The sequence below is a fragment of the Aquarana catesbeiana genome, unplaced genomic scaffold (genome assembly GCF_042186555.1).
Source record: "Aquarana catesbeiana isolate 2022-GZ unplaced genomic scaffold, ASM4218655v1 unanchor233, whole genome shotgun sequence".
In the NCBI taxonomy this organism is placed as follows: domain Eukaryota; kingdom Metazoa; phylum Chordata; class Amphibia; order Anura; family Ranidae; genus Aquarana; species Aquarana catesbeiana.
In genome coordinates, this window is record NW_027362661.1 from 2,995,213 (window position 1) to 3,018,531 (window position 23,319).

Genomic DNA, 23,319 nt, shown 5'->3' on the forward strand with positions numbered 1-23,319 from the left:
AATCCTCTATGGGAGATGCAAAAACCTGTGGTCCTGAGTTACCCAGAATTTGTGGCTTCCTTCAAAAGGGTATTTGACGTTCACGCATGCTCCGCTTCTGCTGCCAAGAGCCTCATGTCCATCAAACAGAGTACGAGAACTTTTGCCAATTACGCCATTGAATTCCGTACTCTGGCAGCAGAGGTTGCTTGGAACAATGAGGCCCTCGTGGCTGCCTTCTCTCATGGTCTCTCAGATAACATCAAGAATGAGATAGCAGCCCGAGATATACCCACTGAGCTGGAGAGATTGATCATATTTGCCATCCTCATTGACTCCAGACTCAGAGAAAGACTCTCTTTATGGAGCGCTGGCGCAAGCCCCCTGTACATTTGTCTCCGAGCTTTGCAGTCCCACCCTTGCCTCCCTCACCTCCCATGCCTCCTGGTACCGAGTCGGTCTGTGAAGATAAACCCATGCACTTGGGCTTCACGCGTCTCTCTGCAGATGTGAGATCCCTTAGGAGGAGGGACAGATTGTGCCTTTATTGTGGCCAGGCTGGTCCCTTTTTAAAGTCTTGTCCTACCGGTTCAGGGAACGCCCGAACCTTGAGGTCCTGTCATGGACAGACCTTAGGTGGCGTTGTTTCGTCTCCAGTTTCCCAGAAAGATAAGCCCCTGGTTTTGGTTACCCTGTCTTGGGCTGAGTCATCCGTCGAGATACAGGCTCTAATCGACTCTGGGGCTGCAGGCCTGTTCATTGATGCTGCCTTTGTATCGAAGCACTCAATTCCGTTGCAGATGGGTGAGACTCCACTTGCCATTGAGGTTCTTGATGGGAGATCTCTACAGCCTGCTCATGTGACTCATGAGACTGTTCCGTTGTCCATGGCCGTAGGGGCCCTTCACCATGAGATAATCCAATTCCAAGTTATTTCCTCACCTAAGTTTCCTCTGGTTTTGGTTATCCTTGGTTACAGAGGCACAACTCTTCTTTTGATTGGCTCCGTGCTGAAGTCCTGTCCTGGTTGCCGCAGTGCAGTGAGAGATGCTTCCAGAAGGTAGCCAAGGTCCTGTGTACCTCTTCACTCTCCTCCCTGCCGGAGGAGTACCGCGATTTTAGCAATGTCTTTGACAAAGGTCAAGCCGGTACTTTGCCTCCACACCGTTCGTATGATTGCGCAATTGACCTTCAACCTGGTGCCATACCCCCTCGTGGCCGGGTTTACCCTTTGTCGGTCTTCGAGGATAAAGCCATGGAGAAGTATGTTGCAGATGCACTTTCTCGAGGTTTCATCCGCAAACCTTCGTCTCCTGCTGGTGCTGGTTTCTTTTTTGTGAAGAAGAGCTGAGTTGAGCTGAGTTGGTGAGCTGAGACCTTGTATCGATTATAGGGGTCTCAATCATTTCACGATTAAGAATGCCTATCCCATTCCGTTGATTACAGAGTTATTTGACCGCCTCAAGGGAGCAACGGTTTTCACGAAGCTTGATTTGAGAGGGGCATACAATCTCGTCAGGATTAAGGAGGGCGATGAGTGGAAAACTGCGTTTAATACCAGATCAGGTCATTATGAGTATCTGGTAATGCCTTTTGACCTTTGTAACGCTCTGGCAGTTTTCCAGGAGTTCATTAACAATGTTCTCCGAGATTTGTTGCAGTTATGTGTGGTGGTTTATCTCGACGATATCCTCATATTTTCCAAGTCCCTGGAGAGCCACCACACAGATGTCTGTCGTGTGCTTCAGAGACTAAGAGTGAACAATCTCTATTGTAAATTGGAAAAGTGCGAATTTCATTGTGAACAGGTTAAATTACTGGGCTATGTCATTTCCACTGCTGGTTTTTCGATGGACCCAGAGAAACTTTCAGCGGTCCTACAGTGGCCTCGACCCGTGGGTTTACGTCCTCTGCAGCGTTTTCTTGGCTTTGCCAACTATTATCGGAAGTTTGCTCATAACTTCTCGTCTCTGGTCAAGCTCCTGACTGATATGACCAGGAAAGACGGCAACCCACAGAGTTGGTCTCCGGAGTCCATTAAGGCCTTTGAGAGTCTCAAGGCTGCCTTTGTTTCTTCTCCTGTGTTGGCACACCCTGATCCTACGTTGCCTTTTATTCTGAGAAGTTGATGCTTCTGAGACACATGGGGGGGTGGGTGCTTTGCCATGTTGATGGAGACAAGGGCTTCTTCCCGACAACCCTGGCCATTGGTTGTCGGGGTCTGCCCCCCACCCTATGTGAATGAGTATGGGGTACATACCCCTACCCATTCACCTTATAAAAAAAAATTTAAAAACAAAACAGTACACACGTTTAAAAAAAAAAATTTAAGGCAGCTTCAGCATCTCTTTTCCGATTTCTTCTCCCCTCTCCGGCTCTTCTCCCTCTTCTGGCGATGTCTTCACCCTCTCCGGTTCTTCTTCCTCTGTCTGCTGTCTTCTAGCCCTCTCCGGTTCTTCTCCCTATGTCCGCTGTCTTCTCCATCAGTTCTTCCTCCAATGTTGACTCAATGCTCTTACCCGCTCTAATGCTAGGTGTGCGATGTGCCGTACGGAGGCTCCACCCCCTTATCATGTCACTGCCCCATCATGCCCCTGGCGGTGACATTGGCCAGGGTTGTCGGACAGAGGCCCTTGTCCCCATCAACATGGGGGCAAGGTGCTTTGGGGTGGGGGGCGCAGGGCCCCCCTGCCCCAAAGAACCAATCCCCCCATGTTGAGGGCATGCGGCCTGGTACGGTTCAGGAGGTGGGGGGCACTCGCTCGTCCCCACCCCCTTTCCTGGCCTGTCAGGCTGCTTGCTCAGATAAGGGTCTGGTATGGATTTTGGGGCAGACCCCACGCTGTTTTTTAGTTGTGGGGGTTCCCCTTAAAATCCATGCCAGACCGAAGGGTCTGGTATGGTCTTGGAGGGGAAACCCATGCCTTTTTTTAACATTTCGCGTGGAGTTTACCCTAAAGATTCATACCAGGCCCAAAGAGCCTGGCATTGTCAGGATCAAAGTTGGATCCCCGTTCATTGAAGTCGGATGGATGTTGGACTTCAAGTCGCAGGGCAAAGTCAGATCCATAGTCATACGACTGTGTGTCGTATGACTGTCGTGTCGTACCAGTGTGAACCTGGCCTGACAGTCTATCTCTATTGTGCCACTAAATGAAGAACATCAAGTTTCACCACATTCCAAGGTTAGGAGGATAAGCCAACTTGAACGCTATGGATGTATTATGAAGGTAACTGTAAAATATGTGGAGATTGTTCTCATCATGATGATTATTATGCTCATATATAAGTGTGACTTTTATAGATGGACAGATGTGCCGTTCATCATCTGGTAAGATGGAACTATGAACAACGTTGGGGCTCATTTCGTTTTGGTGAAATTGTACCAGAAGGAATCTCACTGTTTCCGTATACAGAATAATTTTTAAAAAGACGTGATTATGACCCAAATTATCATCTTATCTAACACGGGTCCAGTCATAATATTATCATATACTTGTTTATTGGTAATCCAAAATGATATATTTTTTTCTTTCTATTGTGTACAACTATTTTTAAAATTGCTATATAAAAATCCACTGCCTGACAGATAAAAATCTCCATTTAATTCCCGTTAGACCAGAAAGTACCGATCATACATACATCAGGAATAATATCTCCTCTCCAAGGCATTGTATAGTTCTCACAAGGTCCCATTTGTGAAGTAATAATTGTTCCCTATAACAGATGAGTTACTTCAGTCCCCAGATAGACTGAATGTATAGGATGAATAGGTCTGCTCATAGGGTGCCACCTGGTGGTCAAGGGAGGTAATACAAAAGTAAACACATAAGTAGTTATCAGACAAAACCACCAATAAGGAGAAGAAGGTCCCTCCTTCTGGGCGGGGTTTATTCACATTTTATGAGGGGATTGTTTTATCACTCAGTAAGATGGGAAGGAGACACACTGAGGGGGGACCATCTACTCACACCATCTGGAACGTAGACACCATCTCCTGAGGACACTCAGATCATCACCTAGAGGAGAGACGCCACTCCGAGGAAGCTCATCTCCACCCATTAATTGGCAGCCATCTTTGGGTCTGACCATCTATTATCTGATACTTGGAGGGTAATTATAATATATCTTCTGATGATTTTGCTTGCTTAGATGAATAATACTAATAATAGCCATGTTTATTTTTGTAACCTAATTGCTCTCCCCACGATGACACAACTACTCAAGAAATTACGGAACCTAAAAATCTCCATAGGCAAGACGCACAGCGTTTCTGTGCTAGCCGCTCTGCAGCCGCCTCGGTGATATGTGAACCGACTCCATAGAGAGCCGATCACATTCTCCTGTCATGCAAATTGGATGTGGGGAAACCCGCATCTAATTCGCATAGGTGTGAACCCAGCCTCAGGGCCCTGGTGAAAGAAACCATGAAGGACACCCCTGACCCACTGGTCCCATGGCCCTTTCCAGCGGTCCCAGGACCCTTCCCACTGATTCCGTGGCCCTTTATTTCTGCAGTGGAACCCTTTTCTGCTGTCTTTGGCCCCCCCATGGTAGCGTAACACTAGAGTCTGATCACAAGTATGACCTTTGCAACCTGGTAGGTCCACCAATGTCTCACCTCAGCCGATCTTGCAGCCAGTGCTCACCTCTGCCGATCTTGCACATAGGGCTAACCTCCACCGATCTCACGCACAGGGCTCACCTCCACCGATCTCACGCACAGGGCTCACCTCCACCGATCGCACGCACAGGGCTCACCTCCACCGATCGCACGCACAGGGCTCACCCCCATCGACTGCACACAGGGCTCACCTTCACCGATTGCACACACAGGGCTCACCTTCACCGATTGCACACACAGGGCTCACCTTCACCGATTGCACACACAGGGCTCACCTTCACCAATTGTACACACAGGACTCACTTTCACCAATTGCACACACAGGGCTCACCTCCACAGGTCACATGCACAGGGCTCACCTCCAACGATCTCGTGCACAGGGCTCACCTCCACCGATCGCATGCACATGGCACACCTCCACCAATTGCACACACAGAGCTCACCTCCACTGATTGCACACACAGGGCTCACCTCCACCGATCCCTTTCTGCAGTGCCCAGCGAGGTGCTTTGCTCTCTGTGACCCCAAATCTGGCACAATGCAGCCACTGAAGTTTCCAAGTGATGACAAAGGGTGGGATGAGGTACAGGAATGGGGGGAAGGGTGTCTCAACTGGTGTGCCAGTCAGAGGGGGGTATGGGCAAGGGATAGAAATGGGTGGGGCAGATGAAGGGGCAATAATATGGGCAGCCCTGGAAAGGGAACCCAGGTGTTGGGGGGACAAGTGAAGAGATGGAGCAGAAGGCTGAGCAGAAACTCCAGAGAGCAGCTGGCAGAGGTGCAGAGAGAGTATCCTGCCCCCCACACATATCAAGGGCCCCACACACACTGAGGACCCCCACACCACATACAAGCACTCGCCATGCTCCGGACCCTGTAGCTGGCATCAGTGAATGGTCCCTCAGAGCCGGCGCAGAGCCCTCCCAGTATGTAGAACTTCAAGCTTGTGTCTGGGAAGGAGGAGTCGGGAGAGGAGTTGGCTGATGTTGGAGGGTGCTGTGCCCGCGTTGGGGGCAGATCAGGGACAGCAAGGGGGCTCTGCAATCACGGGGGAGCCTCCACTGATCCCAGCACTCTTTACTCCTAAAGCAGGACCCTTTCCTGCTGTCTTAGTGCCCTCTCTGCATTTGCAGAATGCCAGGGCCCAGTGGCAGGTGCAGCCTTTGCGACCATGGTAGTTCCGCCACTGGTTCTGAGTAAAGTAGGGTCTCTGAGGAGGTAGTGGGACTAAAGGACTCTGCAAACCTCTGAGGGTTTACTTCATCTAAAAGACTCTAGGACCCCCGAGGAGGAAGTGAAGCTGAAGGACTTTGGGGGTCTCTTAGTAATAGTGCTGAACAACTCTGAGTGGTTAGGTGGGCTGAAGGGCTGTGGGGGACACAAAACAGACAGGGATATTTAAAGAGGGGCATGAAGGCAGTAGTCCTTAAATGTACAGCAACCCTCCAATCCCCCCCTCCTCACATCCATATCCTATTATTGTGTGACCAATACCATCCAATTAATTCTTACTTTAATTTCCCAAAGTTACCATCTACAAGGAAACCTGTATAGATCAAATGATAGCACCAATGAGGATGGAGGAGGATCGGAGTCACATGACTGAGAAGATACTAAACCTCACCCTAGAGATCATCTACCTGCTGACCAGAGAGGTGAGGAGGATTATGGGAGGTCACATGACATCACTCTTATCTCTACTAATAAAACAGACCTGACCAGGGAGGTGAGGAGGATTCTGGGATTCTAACATGATATTCCTAATGGTTTTCCTATACAGAGATTTCCTCTTGTGAAGTCAGGTGATCATATGACCATCACAGTGCCTCCATGTGACTCCCTAAAACCTGAGAGACACAACATGCAGAAGATTCTAGAAGTCACCAAGAAGATGATGGAGCTGCTGACTGGAGAGGTGAGCGGTGCTGGGAATTCTGGGACATTATCCAGTAACAGACAAGGGATGTGTCTGGATGGTGACTGTATCATTGTGTGTGTCAGGTTCCTATAAGGTGTCAGGATGTCACTGTCTATTTCTCCATGGAGGAGTGGGAGTATTTAGAAGGACACAAGGATCTCTACAAGGACGTCATGATGGACAATCAGCCGCCCCTCACATCACCGGGTAAGAGGAGAATTTATTGTAAATGAGAGAGCAGTACGGAGGGTCCACCTAGATCCCCCATCATCTGATAAACACATAGAAACAATGTATTCAGTCAGTGTGTGTGTTTCCTACAGATAGACCCAGAAATGGGAACTCACCAGAGAGATGACCCCGTCCTCTGTATTCCCGGGATTCCACACAGGAAGGTCACACCATCCCTCACCATTATCAGGTAGATGAGAAACAATCACTGATAGTATCATTAGGATCTGTACATTATCTATATTGTTACAATTGATGCCTTTTTTATTCTATATTCAGAGTGGAAACCTGAGAGATTCTAAAGCTGAGGTTAAAGAAGAGATAAAAGAAGAGGATGATGAGGATGGGGTGATGAAGGAGTCAGATTTTCCAAAAGAACAAAAAGACCTGTACCAGAACACCATGGTGGAGTCATTTAGCTACAAAAACCCGCCAGAGAGATGTCCCTGTCCCTGTTCTCTGTATTCCTGGGATTCCAAACAGGAAGGTCACACCATCCCTCACTGTTACAAGGTTGGTGGAACGGAGCATCTAGAACATGACTAGACTTGTAGGTATCATGTGTGAATTTTTTATGTATGCTTATAGTTTACAGATGATATTTTCTGTCATTTTCTTGTTGCAGAGTGAAGATCCAATCGATATAGAATTTGATGGTAAAGCAGAAGAAGAGAGGTATGTGAGGGATGATCAGCAGTCTATGGAGGAGGATGGAATAACGGGGACATTTATAGAGGAGGACACTCCTACAGAGATCAGCACAGGTGGGTCATTAACACTAAATACATTCCTCCACCCATACTGCTCACTGATTGGTCCAGAGTAGAGCGGGGACTGGGTGATATCAACCTGTAATACCCTGGTCACTTTCCTGAACTGTGTTCTCCATCCTGTATTCCTCTCAGATAATCTTCCTTCTCTGTGCTGCAGACACAATGTATGTATCTAGACTGGATTTATGGAGATTCTGGGGTTCATCTGTCAACAAAATGTTTATTTTCATCACAGGCTTTACTAGACCTGGGCACCTGGGGCATGTATTTTGCATCTTCTGCCCCATACCCGGGTCTAGTAAGATCTCTGACAGAGCAATTTTCCCAGGATTACTTGCTCTATAGTCTGCTGCCTACGTCGGGTGGAGGGATATGTCTATAAAGTATCAGACCCAAGTCACTGAGTGCAGTCTCAGGAGATGGGAGGCAGCGGTGTGGGACCTCTGCAACTTGTCTCATGTAAACATTTAAGTTTGCACTGATTACTGAATACCATTATTTTTAGACCTGGCCCTTATACTATATACACTTTGTTGTACATTACATCATTCTGATACTATATAGTCCTATCTGTTGTATCTTATAAATATGTATTCTCTTTTGTTACACATATTTTCTACCAGCTGGACATTTTATATCTGATGATTTGATTGGAGCACAGACTTTTACACATTCATAATAATGTGATAACATCCTCAAACATTTGAACCTTAAACAAAGTGACCTGAGGGAGGAGTCAATAACCAGTCTTCATCTTGGTTGTTCTCCCCCCATCCTCACTCTCTGACCTCTGGTGGGGCTCAGCCCCGCTGTTATTCATGACTAAATCATGGACTGTATAAGGAAGTGCAGTACTTCTTGTGTTGGGAAGATTGTAATGAGTGATAGAGGGGGTGGGGACACTTGTCCTATAATCCCCTCATCACTGTCACTCCTATAAAAGACAGTTCTCGTTGTTTCCTCACTCACTGACTAAGGTCCATGAATAAAGAAATGATCTGGTTGGAGATCAGAGGACCCATTTACTAGTTACCTTGAGGGTGGAATTGTAAGATCCTCAGAGAGCTGCCCAATGTGGGCAGAGTCCTTGTTTAGGGGAACCAATCGGCTCATGTCTAGTAATAATCTTTTTATTTCTATTTTAATAGATGGACGGGAGATGAAGAAAACCTCAGAGGATTGTCTCACTTTGTCTCCAGACTGTGAAGTAGAAGATGAGGACATCACACAGTATAGTCTAGGAGAAAACCCTGCTACCTCAAATGTCCATCCGGCACCACACAGTGTAGATAGACCATTGTATTCCTCTTATCCTGAGGAACCTCAGACTGTGAGGGTCGGTGCCGTCCTTCCAACAGATAAGAGGTTTTCCTGTACTGAGTGCGGGAAATGTTTCCCTTTTGAATCCAATCTCGATGTGCATAAAAGATCTCACACAGGGGAGAAGCCGTATTCCTGTCCTGAGTGCGGGAAATGTTTTTCAGTGAAGTCCAATCTTTACACACATCAGAGATCCCACACGGGGGAGAAGCCGTATTCCTATCCTGAGTGTGGGAAATGTTTTTCAGTGAAGTCCAATCTTTACACACATCAGAGATCCCACACGGGGGAGAAGCCGTATTCCTATCCTGAGTGTGGGAAATGTTTTTCAGTGAAGTCCAATCTTTACAAGCATCAGAGATCTCACACGGGGGAGAAGTCATATCCCTGTCTGGAGTGTGGGAAATGTTTTTCAGTGAAGTTTAATCTTTACAAACATCAGAGATCTCACACAGGTGAGAAGCTGTATTCCTGTCCTGAGTGTGGGAAATGTTTTTTTTTTTTTATCCAAGAAAAAGATTTTATTGAAAACCAAGTACATACAGTCCAAGAAGCCACAAGTACATAATACATAATAGCATAAACAGGCGTAGCGTCAGAAATAGAATCACATCTATACAATAATGTAGTACAGTTCCCACTGTTAAAGATTATAAAAAGAAATGAAATTACTGCATCTGCATCTTTCAAAGTTCCAACCCTCCGTCTGTAACCAACCGGAGCTCTAGGCTCCATTCAAGCCTGATACAGGGTACCTAGTGCCTTCAGCCATTATTAAGGCGCAATAATCTATCCATGACCAGGTCCTCCGGGGCAAGCCCAGGAGTGTCTAGCCATGGTTCCCAGAGTTTTTCAAATTTCCTTGAACATCTCCTATGCTGGTATATAATCTTTTCCATTCTCAATATATTACCTAGTGCAGTAATCCATTCCTTGACTGAGGGGGGCGTTTCAGATTTCCAATGTACCATGATTAGCTTACGGGCCACAAAGAGGGCTCTAGATAGGGCTTCTCTGACATGGGGTTCCCAGTCCAGTTCATCTAACACATTCAGAATGCAGTGTCTAGGGTCCAGCGGAATTGAGACCCCATACACCGCGCCCAACGTATCCACCACTCCCCTCCAGTACACATGCAGTCTGGGGCACCTCCACAACATATGTATTAAATCTCCATGATCTCTCTTACATCTAGTACAAGTTGTAGTAGAAAGCAATCCCATATTGTGTAATCTATGAGGTGTATAATACGTTCTCAAAAGTGTATATAGTTGCGTTAGTCTTTGCGTTACATTCAGAGAGCATATGGAAAGTAAAATGCCATAGCTCTGGGAAATGAATCCTTTAGAGGTCTCCGCCCCTTTAAGCAAATCTACCAACGGGTTTGAGTTAGTGTGCCAGTCAGCGGTTTTTGACTGTGCGTCAAATGCATGCCTAAGTTGCATATCATAAAACAGCATGGAAGTCGGAAGTCCGTATAGGTCCCTCAAATTATCAAAGGATCGCAATGTTCCCTCACTTATAATTTGCTTTAAGTAAAGAGTGCCAAATCTCTTCCACCTCTCCGCATGTTGTAATTTAGCAAGTTCTGGATAGGATTCATTTCCCCATATAGGACTATATTCACAAATACCTGTCGCCTCCTGAATATACTTAGTTTTATTCCATATTTTTTGTATGAGGGCATAAGTGGGAAAACACTTCTGAGGTTTGCTAAAAGCTGAGGCCTCTAAAGCCGTGGGGACTGATTTACCCCCTAACGTATGTAGTAATATATACTCTGAAGCGCCAGGGATCCTGACTGTAGACTCCCCCTCCATGGCCATGGTACCTATCAAATGTTGCATTTGCGATGACAGGTAATAAAGCCATGGGTTCGGTAATGCAAGGCCACCTTCATCCTTAGGGCGTTGTAAATTTTCTAGTTTTATCCTAGGTGGGCGGTTCTTCCATATTAATTCACGAAAAATGGCATTAACTATCCTGAATATCTTGAGTGGAATGACTACTGGTGAATTGTGTAGTATGTATAGCAGTTGAGGCATTAGAATCATTTTAATTAGATTCACCTTGCCCGCAACCGACATACACAGAGCATTCCAGGTTTTGACTCGTAAACGAAATCGAGCCAACAGTGGGGAAATGTTCAGCTGACTGTATTCCCTAATCTTGGGAGAGACCTGTATCCCCAGGTATCTAAAGGAAGCGGATATAGGTATTCCCCCAACTTTCTCTTCATTTAATAGACGTGTATTGTCTAACGGCATTAGGGCTGATTTGGACCAGTTTATTTTAAGACCTGAAAATTCCCCGAAGCGAGCCACTGTGTCCATTGTGTTTTTTAGGGATTGGTCAGTGTCCCCCAAGAGAATCATGGTGTCATCTGCATAAAGCATCACCTTCTCCTGTCTATCTCCATAACAGAAGCCGGTGATATCCCTGCAATCCCTAATCCGTATTGCCAGCGGCTCTATGGCCAGGGCAAACAGCAGGGGGGGACAAAGGGCACCCCTGCCGTGTACCACGCCCCAGAGCAAAGGGCATCGACATTCTACCCGCCTCTCTAATTATTGCCTGAGGGCAGTGATATAACAGCCGCACCCAAGAGATGTATATCTCTCCAAAGCCGAATCTCCTCATCACCTCCCATAGATATGGCCATTCCACGCTGTCAAAGGCTTTCATTGCGTCTAGGGACAGCAACGCCCTCTAACCTTTGTTATCCGGTGGGGACTGCATGTTAAGATATAGCCTTCTAAGATTTATTGCTGTTGATTTGTTGGGCATAAATCCCGCCTGATCGGGGTGTATAATTGAGGCAACCACCTTATTTAACCTAATAGCCAAAACTTTTGCTAATATTTTGATGTCTGATTGCAGTAGGGATATCGGTCTATATGAGGCTGGGTCTACTGGATCTTTGCAAGGTTTTAAAATTAACACAATATGGGCCCTGGACATGGAGGGAGCTAGGGTATTATGTTCCCTAGCAGTGAGAAATACATCTAACAGCTTGGGGAGTAGTATCTCAGAATAGGTTTTATAGATTTCCATAGGGATGCCGTCCCCCCGGGAGCCTTACAGTCAGGGAACCCTGCGACCGCCTCCTGTAACTCATCCAAAGTCAAAGGGGAGTCTAATTCTTTTCTCTGGGAATCTGTAAGCTGTGGAAATACAATGTCATCCAAGTAGTTAGACAGCTCTCCGGAACTATATCTAGAAGATGAACAGTATAACTGTTCATAAAATTCCGCCAATGTCTGGAGTATCTGATCTGGGGAGTGTACTAGCCGCCCATCAGCCTTCTTTATGGAACCGATTACTGGAGATCTCTTTTCAGAATTAGCTATTCTAGCTAAAAGACGTCCCATCATTTCCCCCTCCTCAAAAAAAGCAGTCTTGGAGAAAAATCTCTTTTTGTCCGCCGAGGAGGCCAGCAGATGCTCATATGCTGATTGAGCCGACTGCCACGCCTCCCTTGCGGAATCAGTTGGATCCTGAACATATTTTGCCTCAAGGGAGCAAGCATGGGATTCCAGTGTTTCCCGTAGCACCTCAGAGTGTTTCTTAATCTGGGTAACCTCATTGCTAAGTATTTTCTTAAGGTGTGTTTTAAAGCCCTCCCATTCTGCAAGGACAGACAACGAGCCCAGTTGACATGAAAAAAACTTTTTTATGTTACCTTCTAATTTCTCAGGGGAGGTAAAAAGCTGAAGCCAAAAGGCATTGAATTTCCACGGTACTTTAGGGAGTGTGGACTGGTGGGATACAATAAGAGTTATCACCATATAGGAATGATCAGACACACACCGAGGTTTGTACGAGATGTCCAAGACCGAGGAGAGCATAGCCGGGTTTCCCACTACCAAATCTATTCTAGATAATGAGCCGTGTGCCTTCGAAAAACAGGAGAACTGTTTAGCCGTGGGATTCCGGTGTCTCCATAAGTCCAACCATCCCACCTCCTGAAGTAATCTAGCCAGAGGAGTTAGCCTATATGGAGTTGGGGTGCTCGGGCCCGGGTGTTTATCCAAGGCCGGAGTCAACCAACTATTGAAATCTCCCACTAACAGCAATGGGAGATCCGGCTTCCCCTCCAGAAATTCCAGGAGAAGCCGGAGTACCCGAGCATTAAACGGGGGAGGAATGTACACACAGGCCAGGACACACCTCAGAGTACCAATGCGGCAATGCAGGAAAACAAATCTACCCTCCTGATCTATTTTTGACTCAAATTCCTGGTAATCCAGGGAGTTGTGTATCACCACACTCACCCCCCGAGAAAAGGAGGTGTGGGTGGAGTGGTACGACCACCCGATCCATCTATACCCCATACAATTTTTAGAATCAGATGTTAGATGTGTTTAAGCAGATAATTGCAGGATAAAACTTTTTCAGACATGAGAAAATCATAGTACGTTTCAGGGGGGAGTTCAAGCCCCTGACATTCCAGGAGATCACTGGGGAACCTGCCATGGCAAAAACACAGTTAGCTGCGAGGGTAGGACATAAGGTGGCTTCCTTTTATAGAGACCACCAAGATCCTGTTGGGAGGAATAGCAGTAGACTTGAGTGGGAACAAAGTACCATGGGGTTAGTGGGAGTAAGTTTCTTGGACTGTGGTAAGAAACAGATTGTAAAAAATAACATAGCACAATGGTGCCAACAAACATCAGTGCAACTGCACTAGGGTATTTCCTTTTGTGATTTGACTCTCTCACTCCTGTGAGAGGCCTAGCCAAAATAAACAGAATGGACAGCCTGATGAGCCATGCCAACAAGGTAGGCCTGTAGGGCCCAACACGGCCTAAAAGCAGACCAACTAATAAGTCACACATCTCAAGTTGAGTAGTGGGGGGTTTCACAGTTCAGTTCCTTTCACTGAAGAGATATAGGATGTTTCCCGGCAATTGGGTAACTTGGAAAAGGTCAGGTGTGTTGGTAGATTATGGTAGAGGGTATAAAAACAAAAATCAAAAGGGTATGGTAATGACTCTGCAGTCCAAAAAAGACAATTAAAGAGAGGGGGTGCGACATCTCAATTTGTAGACAGCACTCTTAGCATCTAGAAATGTGTCCCGGTCAGTCACCCTCCACATCCGCACGGTGACGGCGTAGTGCTTGTTCGTTATGATCTAGCCAGGCAGCCACCTCTCTGGCAGAATCAAAGAATTGAGCATGTCCTTCCGCAGTTACTCGCAGCTTTGCCGGATATAGCATGGCGTATGGCAGTTGTAAAGCTCTGAGGCGCCTTTTCACATCGCTGAACCTAGCTCTATTTCTTTGCACCTCAGCCGAAAAGTCCGGATAGAATGACACTCTCACTTCATTAAACTTCACATTGGCCTGTTCTCTTGCACATCTGAGCACTGCCTCTCTGTCACGGTAGTGTAGCAATTTGGCCAACATTGATCTGGGGGGAGCACCTTGTGGGGGAGGACGCCCCGGCACTCTGTGGGCCCTCTCCACTGTAAAAAATGGCGAAAAAGCTTCACGGACAAATAACTCAATCAGCCAGCTCTCCACAAACGATGTAGGATCTCTGCCCTCTGATTTCTCGGGGAGGCCAACGATCCGAGCATTGTTCCTGCGTAAACGATTTTCCGTGTCTTCTGCTCTGTTGTATGTGTCTTGGGCCAACCGATAAGCTGCCTTTGCTTCTCGTGCCAGTGGGGGTACCTGCTCCTCCAGATCACTCACTCTGCTCTCAACTGCAGTTGCTCTTTCTCTAATCTTTTGCAGGTCTTGTCTAAGTAGTGAAACCTCTTCCCTTAGGCCCCCAAACTGCTCCTTCATATCAGTGACTGTGGCTGTGCACACATTAACAGCCTTCAAAATATCAGCCAGGGTGGGCTGCTCCAGGGTCTCTATTATTTCATCTGACGATGGGGGGGAGGGAGGATGATTAGAGTTCTCATGGAGCTGCTCAGGCATATTTTCTGTATCTAGGCCCCAGTCAGCTTGTGAAAAAAGATCTGCAGCTTCCCCATTGCTCGCCGCCCCCCCCCCCGCCCCCGTGTCCTCCGGGTTTTGTAATTTCTGTGTATAATATGTCATGTCTCTGTAATGTTCCTTACCCGGTCCTTTTAGCTGTTTCTTGCTGGTATTGTCCCTGGGCTTGTCCGTTATTCGCGGCGTGCGCTGTGCTTTAGCTGCTGCAGCGGCAGCGCCATCTTGAGAGTCCGGTCCCGCCATCTCCAACGGGCCTCGGCGGGTCTTAGCGCTTGTACAGAGGGCCGGTGGTGGGTCCGGATGGCAGAGGGTCTCGGAAGCCAGCTGGGGGGCCGAAAAAAATCAGGATCAGGGGTGCCGGGAAAGGATCAATCTGAGGATCAGGCAGGAGTTGTGAGAAGTGCGTCCTCTCACATGCCGGTCTGGGCCACGCCCCCCGTGGGAAATGTTTTTCAGAGAAGTCCAGTCTTTACACACATCAGAGATCTCGCATGGGGGAGAAGCCGTATTCCTGTCCTGAGTGTGGGAAATGTTTTTTAGTGAAGTCCAATCTTTACACACATCAGAGATCTCACACAGGGGAGAAGCCGTATTCCTGTTCTGAGTGTGGAAAATGTTTTACATATAAGGTCAGTCTTCAAACACATCAGAGATCTCACACAGATGAGAAGCCACTTTCCCATCCTGAGTGTGGAAATTGTTTTTCTGACAAGTACAATGTTTACGACATCAGAAGTCTCACATGGGGGAGAAGCCTTTTTCCTGTCCTGAATGCGGGAAATGTTTTTCAGATGAGGCCAATCTTTCCAGACATCAGAGATCTCACACAGGGGAGAAGCCGTATTCCTGTCCTGAGTGTGGGAAATGTTACTCACAGAAGTCCAATCTTTCCACACATCAGAGATCTCACACGGGGGAGAAGCCACTTTCCTGTCTTGAGTGTGGGAATTGTTACTCACTGAAGTCCTGTCTTTCTTTACATCAGGGATCTCACACAACTCTTGAGGTATATTAGTGCCGTGAGTGTGGGAAATGTCTTCTATATGAATGTTGCTGGACATCACAGCTCTCATGTGGGGAAGAAGCACACCCTGATATACACCTCAGATATACTCCATGGCTGATCTTCATCATGTAAGAAACAGTTCATAAGGAGATCAGAGATCACCAAAGACATGGATGAAGTGTTGTACCGTGTTGGCCATTGATAACAGTAGAAAAATAAAAATGGAGTCATTACCTTTCATTGGCTGAGCACAATTTGTGGTGTAAGCTTTCACAAACACTTAGAGGTCTGTTTAACCAGTTGCCGACCAGCCACTGTCATTATATGGCGACAGTTGGCACTGCTGCGCAAATCGCTGTAGGGCACCGTAGCTTGCGCCTGCGGTTATAGGGAACACATGCGTATGCCCCGCCATCCCCATAGTGATCGGATTCATTTCAGAACCGATTAGTCTCCAGGCCCAGGCCAATGATTTTTGGCCTGAACCTGGTGATCGGTTCTGGTGAATGAGAAACTGTCCTCTGTCCTTAAATGTAGACACAGGCAGAGGAAGTGATGTCACCTCCGCTTTCAGTTCCAGAGAGATGAGAGGACATCTAAAAGTGAAGTTGCACCAACATTACACTGACATCAGTACACGTAGGCACACTTTTCACCCCCTGATCGCCCCCCCCCCCTCATTTAACCCTTTCACTCCCTGTCACTGTGTCACCAAGTGCAGTTTTCAGATTTTCACTGATCACTGTACTAGTGTCCCTTGTCAGCATTAGGTCAGGCCCAGATAGGTTTAGGGTACCCCCTATTAACCCCCTAATATAGGTTTAACCCCTTGATCACCCCCAGTTACCCTTTCACCCTCTGTCACCTATATAATGTACACATGTCTTTTCTGAGCACTGTATTTAGTGTCACGCGTGTTAGCTAGTTACTGTCACCGTCAGTTTTTTATAGCATCAGGGTACCCACCATATATTACCTAATAAAGGTTTAACCTCCTGATCGCCCAGCAGGTGACATCAGTTAGGTTTTAGCGTCAGTTAGGGTCAGCGTCAGTCCCAGGCAGTGTCAGATTAGTGCAAGTAGCGCCAACACCCACGCACACACCATACACCTCCCTTACTAGTATAGTGTTTGAATGGATCAATATCTTTGATCTGATCAGATCTATACTAGCATCCCCAATAGTTTAGTGTTCCCAAAAACACAGCCTTAGCAGGATCAGCCCAGACACCTGCTAGCATCTGCGTTTAGCCCCTCTGCCCAGCCCAGCCCAGCCCACCCAAGTGCAGTATCAACCGATCACTGTCACTTACAAAAAAAACACAACATACATAACTGCAGCGTTTGCAGAGTCAGGCCTGATCCCTGCATATGCTAACAGTTCATTTTTTGTAGCGATTGAAGTGGTCGGTGACAACCTATGTTTTTTTTTTCCCTGTGAGTCGCACTAGTTGTACCTATAAATTTAGTGGCCAAAATGTCCAAACAGAGGTACACTAGTGAAGAGCGATAGGGAAGCTCCGCTGTCAGATTCAGGCTGCGTATATGAACTGGTAGAGAGCAGTCAGGGGGCACCCTGACAGATAGCTCTGACGATGGAGTAGTGGTCCCTGCTAAGGTCAGGCGTACCCGACCCCGTTCTTATGTTGAGGTGCAAGAACCGCATGGCTCTCATATGGAGCAGAGAGCCAGTACTAGTGCCGCTCATCCTTCTGGTGAACTAGCAAGCACCGGTGGCCTAGCAAATCCTGGTCATAGACAAACCAGCACTGCAGTAACACTTGGTGAAGTGGCGAGTCCCATAAGTCCAGTTCAAGCTGGTGCGGTGGCTAGCACAAGTAGTGCCCCACAGCCACCAAGAAGACAAAGACAGGCCCGTAGAGCCCATAGTGCCCTTCCAGCTGCATATGCCAATCCTGATTGGGAGCCCACCACTTCTGCAGCACCTGTACTTTCCCCATTCACTGGCCAACCCAGGATACCGGTGGAAACAGTTGATTTTACGTCACTTGATTTTTATTCACTGTTTTTTTTTCTCTATAGATCTATTGTGGACCAAAGCAATTTGTATGCTGGTCAATTCTTTGCCGCTAATCCCAATTTGACCCTTGCCAGAGAATGAAAACCTATTACGGTTTCCAAATTTAAGTAATTTCTGGGCCTATCCCTCCTCATGGGCATAACTAAAACAAATGAGTTGCGGTCATATTGGTCCACTGACCCAATTCATCATATGCCCGTGTTCTCTGCTTGCATTGCCAGGACTAGATACAAGCAGATCTTGTGGTTCATGCACTTCAATGACAATGAACTCTGTCGTCCTCGAGGTGACCCTGGATATGATTGGCACCACAAAATTCGCCCCCCCGTAAACCACTTCAACCAACAGTTTGCAGCCCTGTTTATTCCTGATCAAGTTGTCTGCATTGATGAGTGCCTGATTAAATTTTCTGGCCGCTTGTCTTTCAAACAGTATCTTCCCAGCAAGCGTGCCAGATATGGGGTCAAGATGTATAAGTTCTGTGACAGGGCAACAGGCTTATATATATAGTTTTATGGTTTATGAGGGGAAGAAATAGTCACGTGGAGCCCCACAGATGCCCACACTACATAGAGAGCAGCGGTAAGATTGTTTGGGACTTGGTATCACCCTTATTCGGAAAGGGGTACCACTTGTAGTGGACAATTATTACAAAAGCGTGCCGCTTTTTAGTCACCTTTTTGATTGTGGAATTGCCGCATGTGGCAGCGTGCGATCTAATCGTCGGGGCTTCCCCCAATGACTTGTAGAAACCTGACTTAGATGGGGGGAGAGAGCCTGCTTGAGATGTAATAATTTGCTTGCAGTGAAGTGGAGGGACACAGGGAATGTTTTCGTTCGTCCTCCCTTCACGCAGATACGATAGTCAAAATTCCAACAGTGACTGGTGTTGCTGTGAAGCCCCTCTGTGTCCACAAATAAACCTTAACATGGGAGGGGTAGACTTCAATGACCAGATGATGGTGCCGTACTTAATTGCCCGTAAGGCCAGACGCTGGTATAAGAAAGTGTCTGTATACTTATTCCAATTGGCTCTGCTGAATGCTTATGTGCTATACAAAGCGTCAGGACAAATTTGGATCCTTCTTAAAATTCCAGGAAGAGATCATCACAGCCCTTCTGTTTCCAGACGGTGCTGTGTCCCAACTCCGCAATGTAAATGCAGAACACCCCAGAGAAGATGTAGTATCTGTAGAAAAAGCGGATATAGATGTTATACCCACTATTATTGGCTCTCCTGTCCTGACCAACCTGGTCTCTGCATCGGTGATTGTTTCCGTCACTACCACACACTAGTGGAGTATTAGAATAGGGTACAGCATGGCACAGTCCTAGGGCACACTAACACACAAGGTTTCGAAAGATGTTAGATGGCCATCACATTTTGAGAGACCCTAAGCTGTAACGTTTATAGTTACAATAAAAGTTAAAACAATAAATAAAAAAGCCAATAATAGTTGTAATTTTATTACCCTTCTCTCTATATTGTTCTGCTCTGTTTTACTGTATTTTATGCTTAACTGGAATGTTTTATTGTTACTGTGTTTTATCGTATTTGCTTTTCAGGTATGTCCTACTGTTATACTGTATTGTTACTATGTTTTATTGTTAAAGCGGAAAACCACCCTAAAATGGAACTTCTGCTTTTTGGAATCCCCCCCTCCGGTGTCACATTTGGCACCTTTCAGGGGGAGCAGATACCTGTCTAATACAGGTATTTTGCTCCCACTTCTGGGCATAGATACCTGAGCCACCCGCGGGTATCTATGCCACTTCCCGTCCCCCCCGCTGTCTTCTGGGATACACACAGGTCCCAGAAGACAGGAGAGACCAGTGGGATAGCGCAGCTTCACTTCCTGATTCCCTTACCGAAGATGGTGGTGGCAGCACCCAAGAGCCGAGGGAGAGATCGGATTCGGGTGCCGACATCGCGAGTGCCCTGGACAGGTAAGTGTCCTTATTTTAAAAGTCAGCAGCTGCAGTGTTTGTAGCTGCTGACTTTAAAAAAAAAAATTGGCAGAACTGCGCTTTAACCATTATTTGCTTTGAAGGTATGCCATTCAGCTGCAGCACGGTTTCTTTATTTTGACAGCAACAGGGTTTGCTCTCACGATACGTAAATCCGTGACTCCAGTGCTGATTTCACCAACAAAGGTAAAAAAAGAGCATATATGCCGAAGCATGGGGGCAGGGGTGGGCATTAGGGGTGGATTGCTCCTATGCTTCGGCATATATTTTTTACTCTTTTTCTGGCATGGATTGCAATTAAAAAAAAGTTGTTTTATTGAGTTAATGTTTTATTGAATTACCATTGTTTGCTTTGCAGGTACACCATTCAGCTGCAGCACTGATTTATTTATTTTGACAGCAACAGAGTTTGCTCTCACGATACATAAATCAGTGACTCCAGTGCTAAAGCATAGGGGCTTTGGTGGACATTAGGGGTGGATTGCTCCTATGCTTCAGCATATATTTTTATTTACTTTTCTTGGCAGAGATTTCTTCATCCACAGCGATCGATGTGAACTGAAGAATCGGTTAGGTTCTTTTTTTTTTTCGCTCAGCCCATGGGCTGAACGAAAAAAATTATGGTGCATGTATGCCCATCATTAGAAGTGGGTGGATGCAGGGCGGTATTCTAATGTTGGGCATACCACTGATCGATGTGAATGGTGGAATCTGTTAGGTTCTCTTTTTTCATTTAACCCAAAAGCTGCATGAAAAAAAAGAACAATATATGCTAAACAAGGACCAGCGACGTACTTGTATGTTGCTGGACTTTGAGTGGTTATACCAGAATGATGCCTGCAGGTTTTAGGTATCATCTTGGTGTCATTTTTTTCAGCCAGCAGACGGCTTTCATGTAAAAGCAATCCTAGCTGCTATTTAGCTGCTAGACTGCTTTTACAAGCAGTGGGAGGGAACATTTCCCCTCCTCCCGCTGTCTCCCATGGTTTTCTCGGGCTCTCCTGTCCCACTGGGGAACCCAAAAATGCAGCCAGTGGTTCCGCCAGCTGACCATAGAACTGATCGGAGACCAGAATGGCTCCAATCATCTCTATGGCTTAAGAAACTGGAAGCTACGAGCATTTCATGATTTTGGTTTCGCCGGAAATAAACAGTGCCATTGGGAAATTTGGAAAGCATCTTATCACACCGATCTTGGTGTGGTTAGATGCTTTAAGGGCTGATGAGAGATTTAGAGTCTAATAGACCCCAAATTTTTCAAGGGGATATTTACATTCCCTGTGATAACAAAAACAATGATAAAAAACAACCAAAAAAATGAAAGGGACAGTGTAAAAATAAAATAAAAAGCAAAATGAATAATTAAAAAATAAAATAAAAATTAAAGCACCCCTGTCCTCTCATGCACGTGCGCAAAGGTGAATGCAAAGGTGAAAGCGGTCTTGTGTCATATGTAAACAGCAAATGCACCATGAATGTGAGGTATCACTGCAAACGTCAGATTGTGGACAGTGATTTTAACAGTAGACCTCCTCTGTAAATGTAAAGTTGTAAACTGTAAAGGCTTTTAAAAATGTATATAGTTTGTCTCTGCTGCACGGGTGTGCGTAATTTTAAAGCATGTCCTGTTTGGTATCTATGTACTCGGCATAAGATCATCTTTTATATTTCACCAAACATTTGGGCAATATAGTGTGTTTTTGTGCATTGAAATCCAAAAAGTGTTTTTTCCCCAAAAATTGCGTTTGAAAAATCTCTGCGCAAATACTTTGTGAAAAAAAAATTGCAACACCCACCATTTTAATCTGTAGGGCCTCTGCTTTAAAAAAAATATATATATAATGTTTGGGGGTTCAAAGTAATTTTCTAGCAAAAAAATAAATACATTTTCATGTAATCCAAAAGTGTCAGAAGGACACAGAAGTTTCAAGTGGTTAGAAGAGTGGGTGATGTGTGGCATAAGCTTCTAATGTTGGGCATGAAATGCCAGGACAGTTCAAAACCCCCCAAATTACCCCAAGCTATTTGCTGATAGGCATGTTGAGTCCATAGAATATTTTATATTTTGCCACAAGTTTCAGGAAAATTACAATTATTTTTTTTTTTACACAAAGTTGTCACTAAATGATATATTTCTCACACATGGCATGGGTATATGTGAAATTACACCCCAAAATACATTCTGCTGCTTCTCCTTAGTATGGAGATACCACATGTGGGAGACGTTTTGGGAGCCTAGCCACGTATAGGACCCAGAAAACCAATCACCACCTTCAGGCTTTCTAAAGGCGTAAAATGGTGATTTCACTCCTCACTACCTATCACAGTTTTAGAGGTGCTGAAATGTAGAGATAGCACAACATTCCCCAAATGACCCCATTTTGGAAAGTAGACACCCCAGGGTATTTGCAAAGAGGCATTGCGAGTATTCTGCAGCTCTCATTTGTTTTGGAAAATGAAGAAAGAAAAGGAAAAAAATATATATTTTTTCAATTTTCAAAACTTTGTGACAAAAAGTGAGATCTGCAAAATACTCAACATGTCTCTCAGCAAATAGCTGCGAAAAATTGTAATTTTCCCAAAACTTGAGGAAAAATATTTAATATTCCATGGACTCAACTTCCCTCTCAGCAAATAGCTTGGGGTGTCTATTTTCCAAAATTGGGTAATTTGGGGGGTTTTGTGCTATCTTGGCATTTAAAGGCCTCCAAAACTGTGATAGGTAGTCAGGAGTGAAATCAAAAATTTATGCCCTTAGAAATCCTGAAGGTGGTGATTGGTTTTCGGGGTCCTGTACGCGGCTAGACTGCCAAAAAGTCCCACACATGTGGTATCCCCATACTCAGGAGAAGCAGCAAATTGTATTTTGAGGTGTAATTTCACATATGCCAATGGCATATGTGAGCAATATATCATTTCAATGACAACTTTGTGTAAATTGTTTTTCCTGACAGACTCCATGGCAGCCTACGTGTGGATTAACCTCGCCTCCTCTCCAATGCTATAGGTCCCCATTCCCATAAATTTGAGCTCACAGCTAGAGACTGTGTTCCTTTTTTGTCCTCCTCATTGGACCTACAGAGTATACACTTACGTTTTTCACATGACGTCCAAGACCGGATGGATAAGCTCAGAGCGGGCCGGAGTCGGGCATACTACTCAAGCAGTGCGAAAAGCCCAGGGCCCAACCACGGCGGGTGAGTGGCTTCAGGCATGTATGTCCCAGTGGTGGGGGAAAGCCTGCGTATGCCCAGGAGCAGACGTCCAGCGTGGCGCAGTCGGCTGGCAAGGTCTGGAGCCCTCAGCAGAAATCCCTCCATGACAGCGGTTTATGTTTGTACTTGTCGTTTGTCCGTTTCACCTGTTGTTTCTATCCCAGGCTCTAGTTACAGCCTCTCATGGCACATGGAACACTTCTACATTCCAGGACACCGTCTCTCTTCTGGGTCGCGGCCGCAGCAAGCTTCCGCGCATGCACAAAACCAGAGACTTGGTTCACACATGCGC

The 23,319-nt window shown here is 46.0% G+C and overlaps 2 protein-coding genes across 2 annotated transcripts in view; both read left to right on the plus strand.

The window, feature by feature from the left end:
* The window catches only part of LOC141121829 (uncharacterized), a 31,578-nt gene extending 15,504 nt beyond the window's left edge, over positions 1-16,074 (plus strand). Inside the window, 4 exon segments of the mRNA XM_073611544.1 lie at positions 7,378-7,431; positions 8,907-9,405; positions 15,176-15,520; positions 15,523-16,074. Of these exon segments, the coding sequence (XP_073467645.1) occupies positions 7,378-7,431; positions 8,907-9,405; positions 15,176-15,520; positions 15,523-15,812 (1,188 nt within the window). The 3' untranslated portion in view covers positions 15,813-16,074.
* Positions 5,820-6,942, plus strand: LOC141121900 (gastrula zinc finger protein XlCGF66.1-like). The gene is made up of 4 exons (XM_073611656.1): positions 5,820-6,258; positions 6,384-6,518; positions 6,605-6,728; positions 6,845-6,942. Exons 1-4 carry the CDS (start codon positions 6,163-6,165, stop codon positions 6,877-6,879), a joined length of 390 nt encoding a protein of 129 aa, XP_073467757.1. The 5' UTR covers positions 5,820-6,162; the 3' UTR covers positions 6,880-6,942.
* Positions 16,075-23,319: the final 7,245 nt, after the last annotated feature.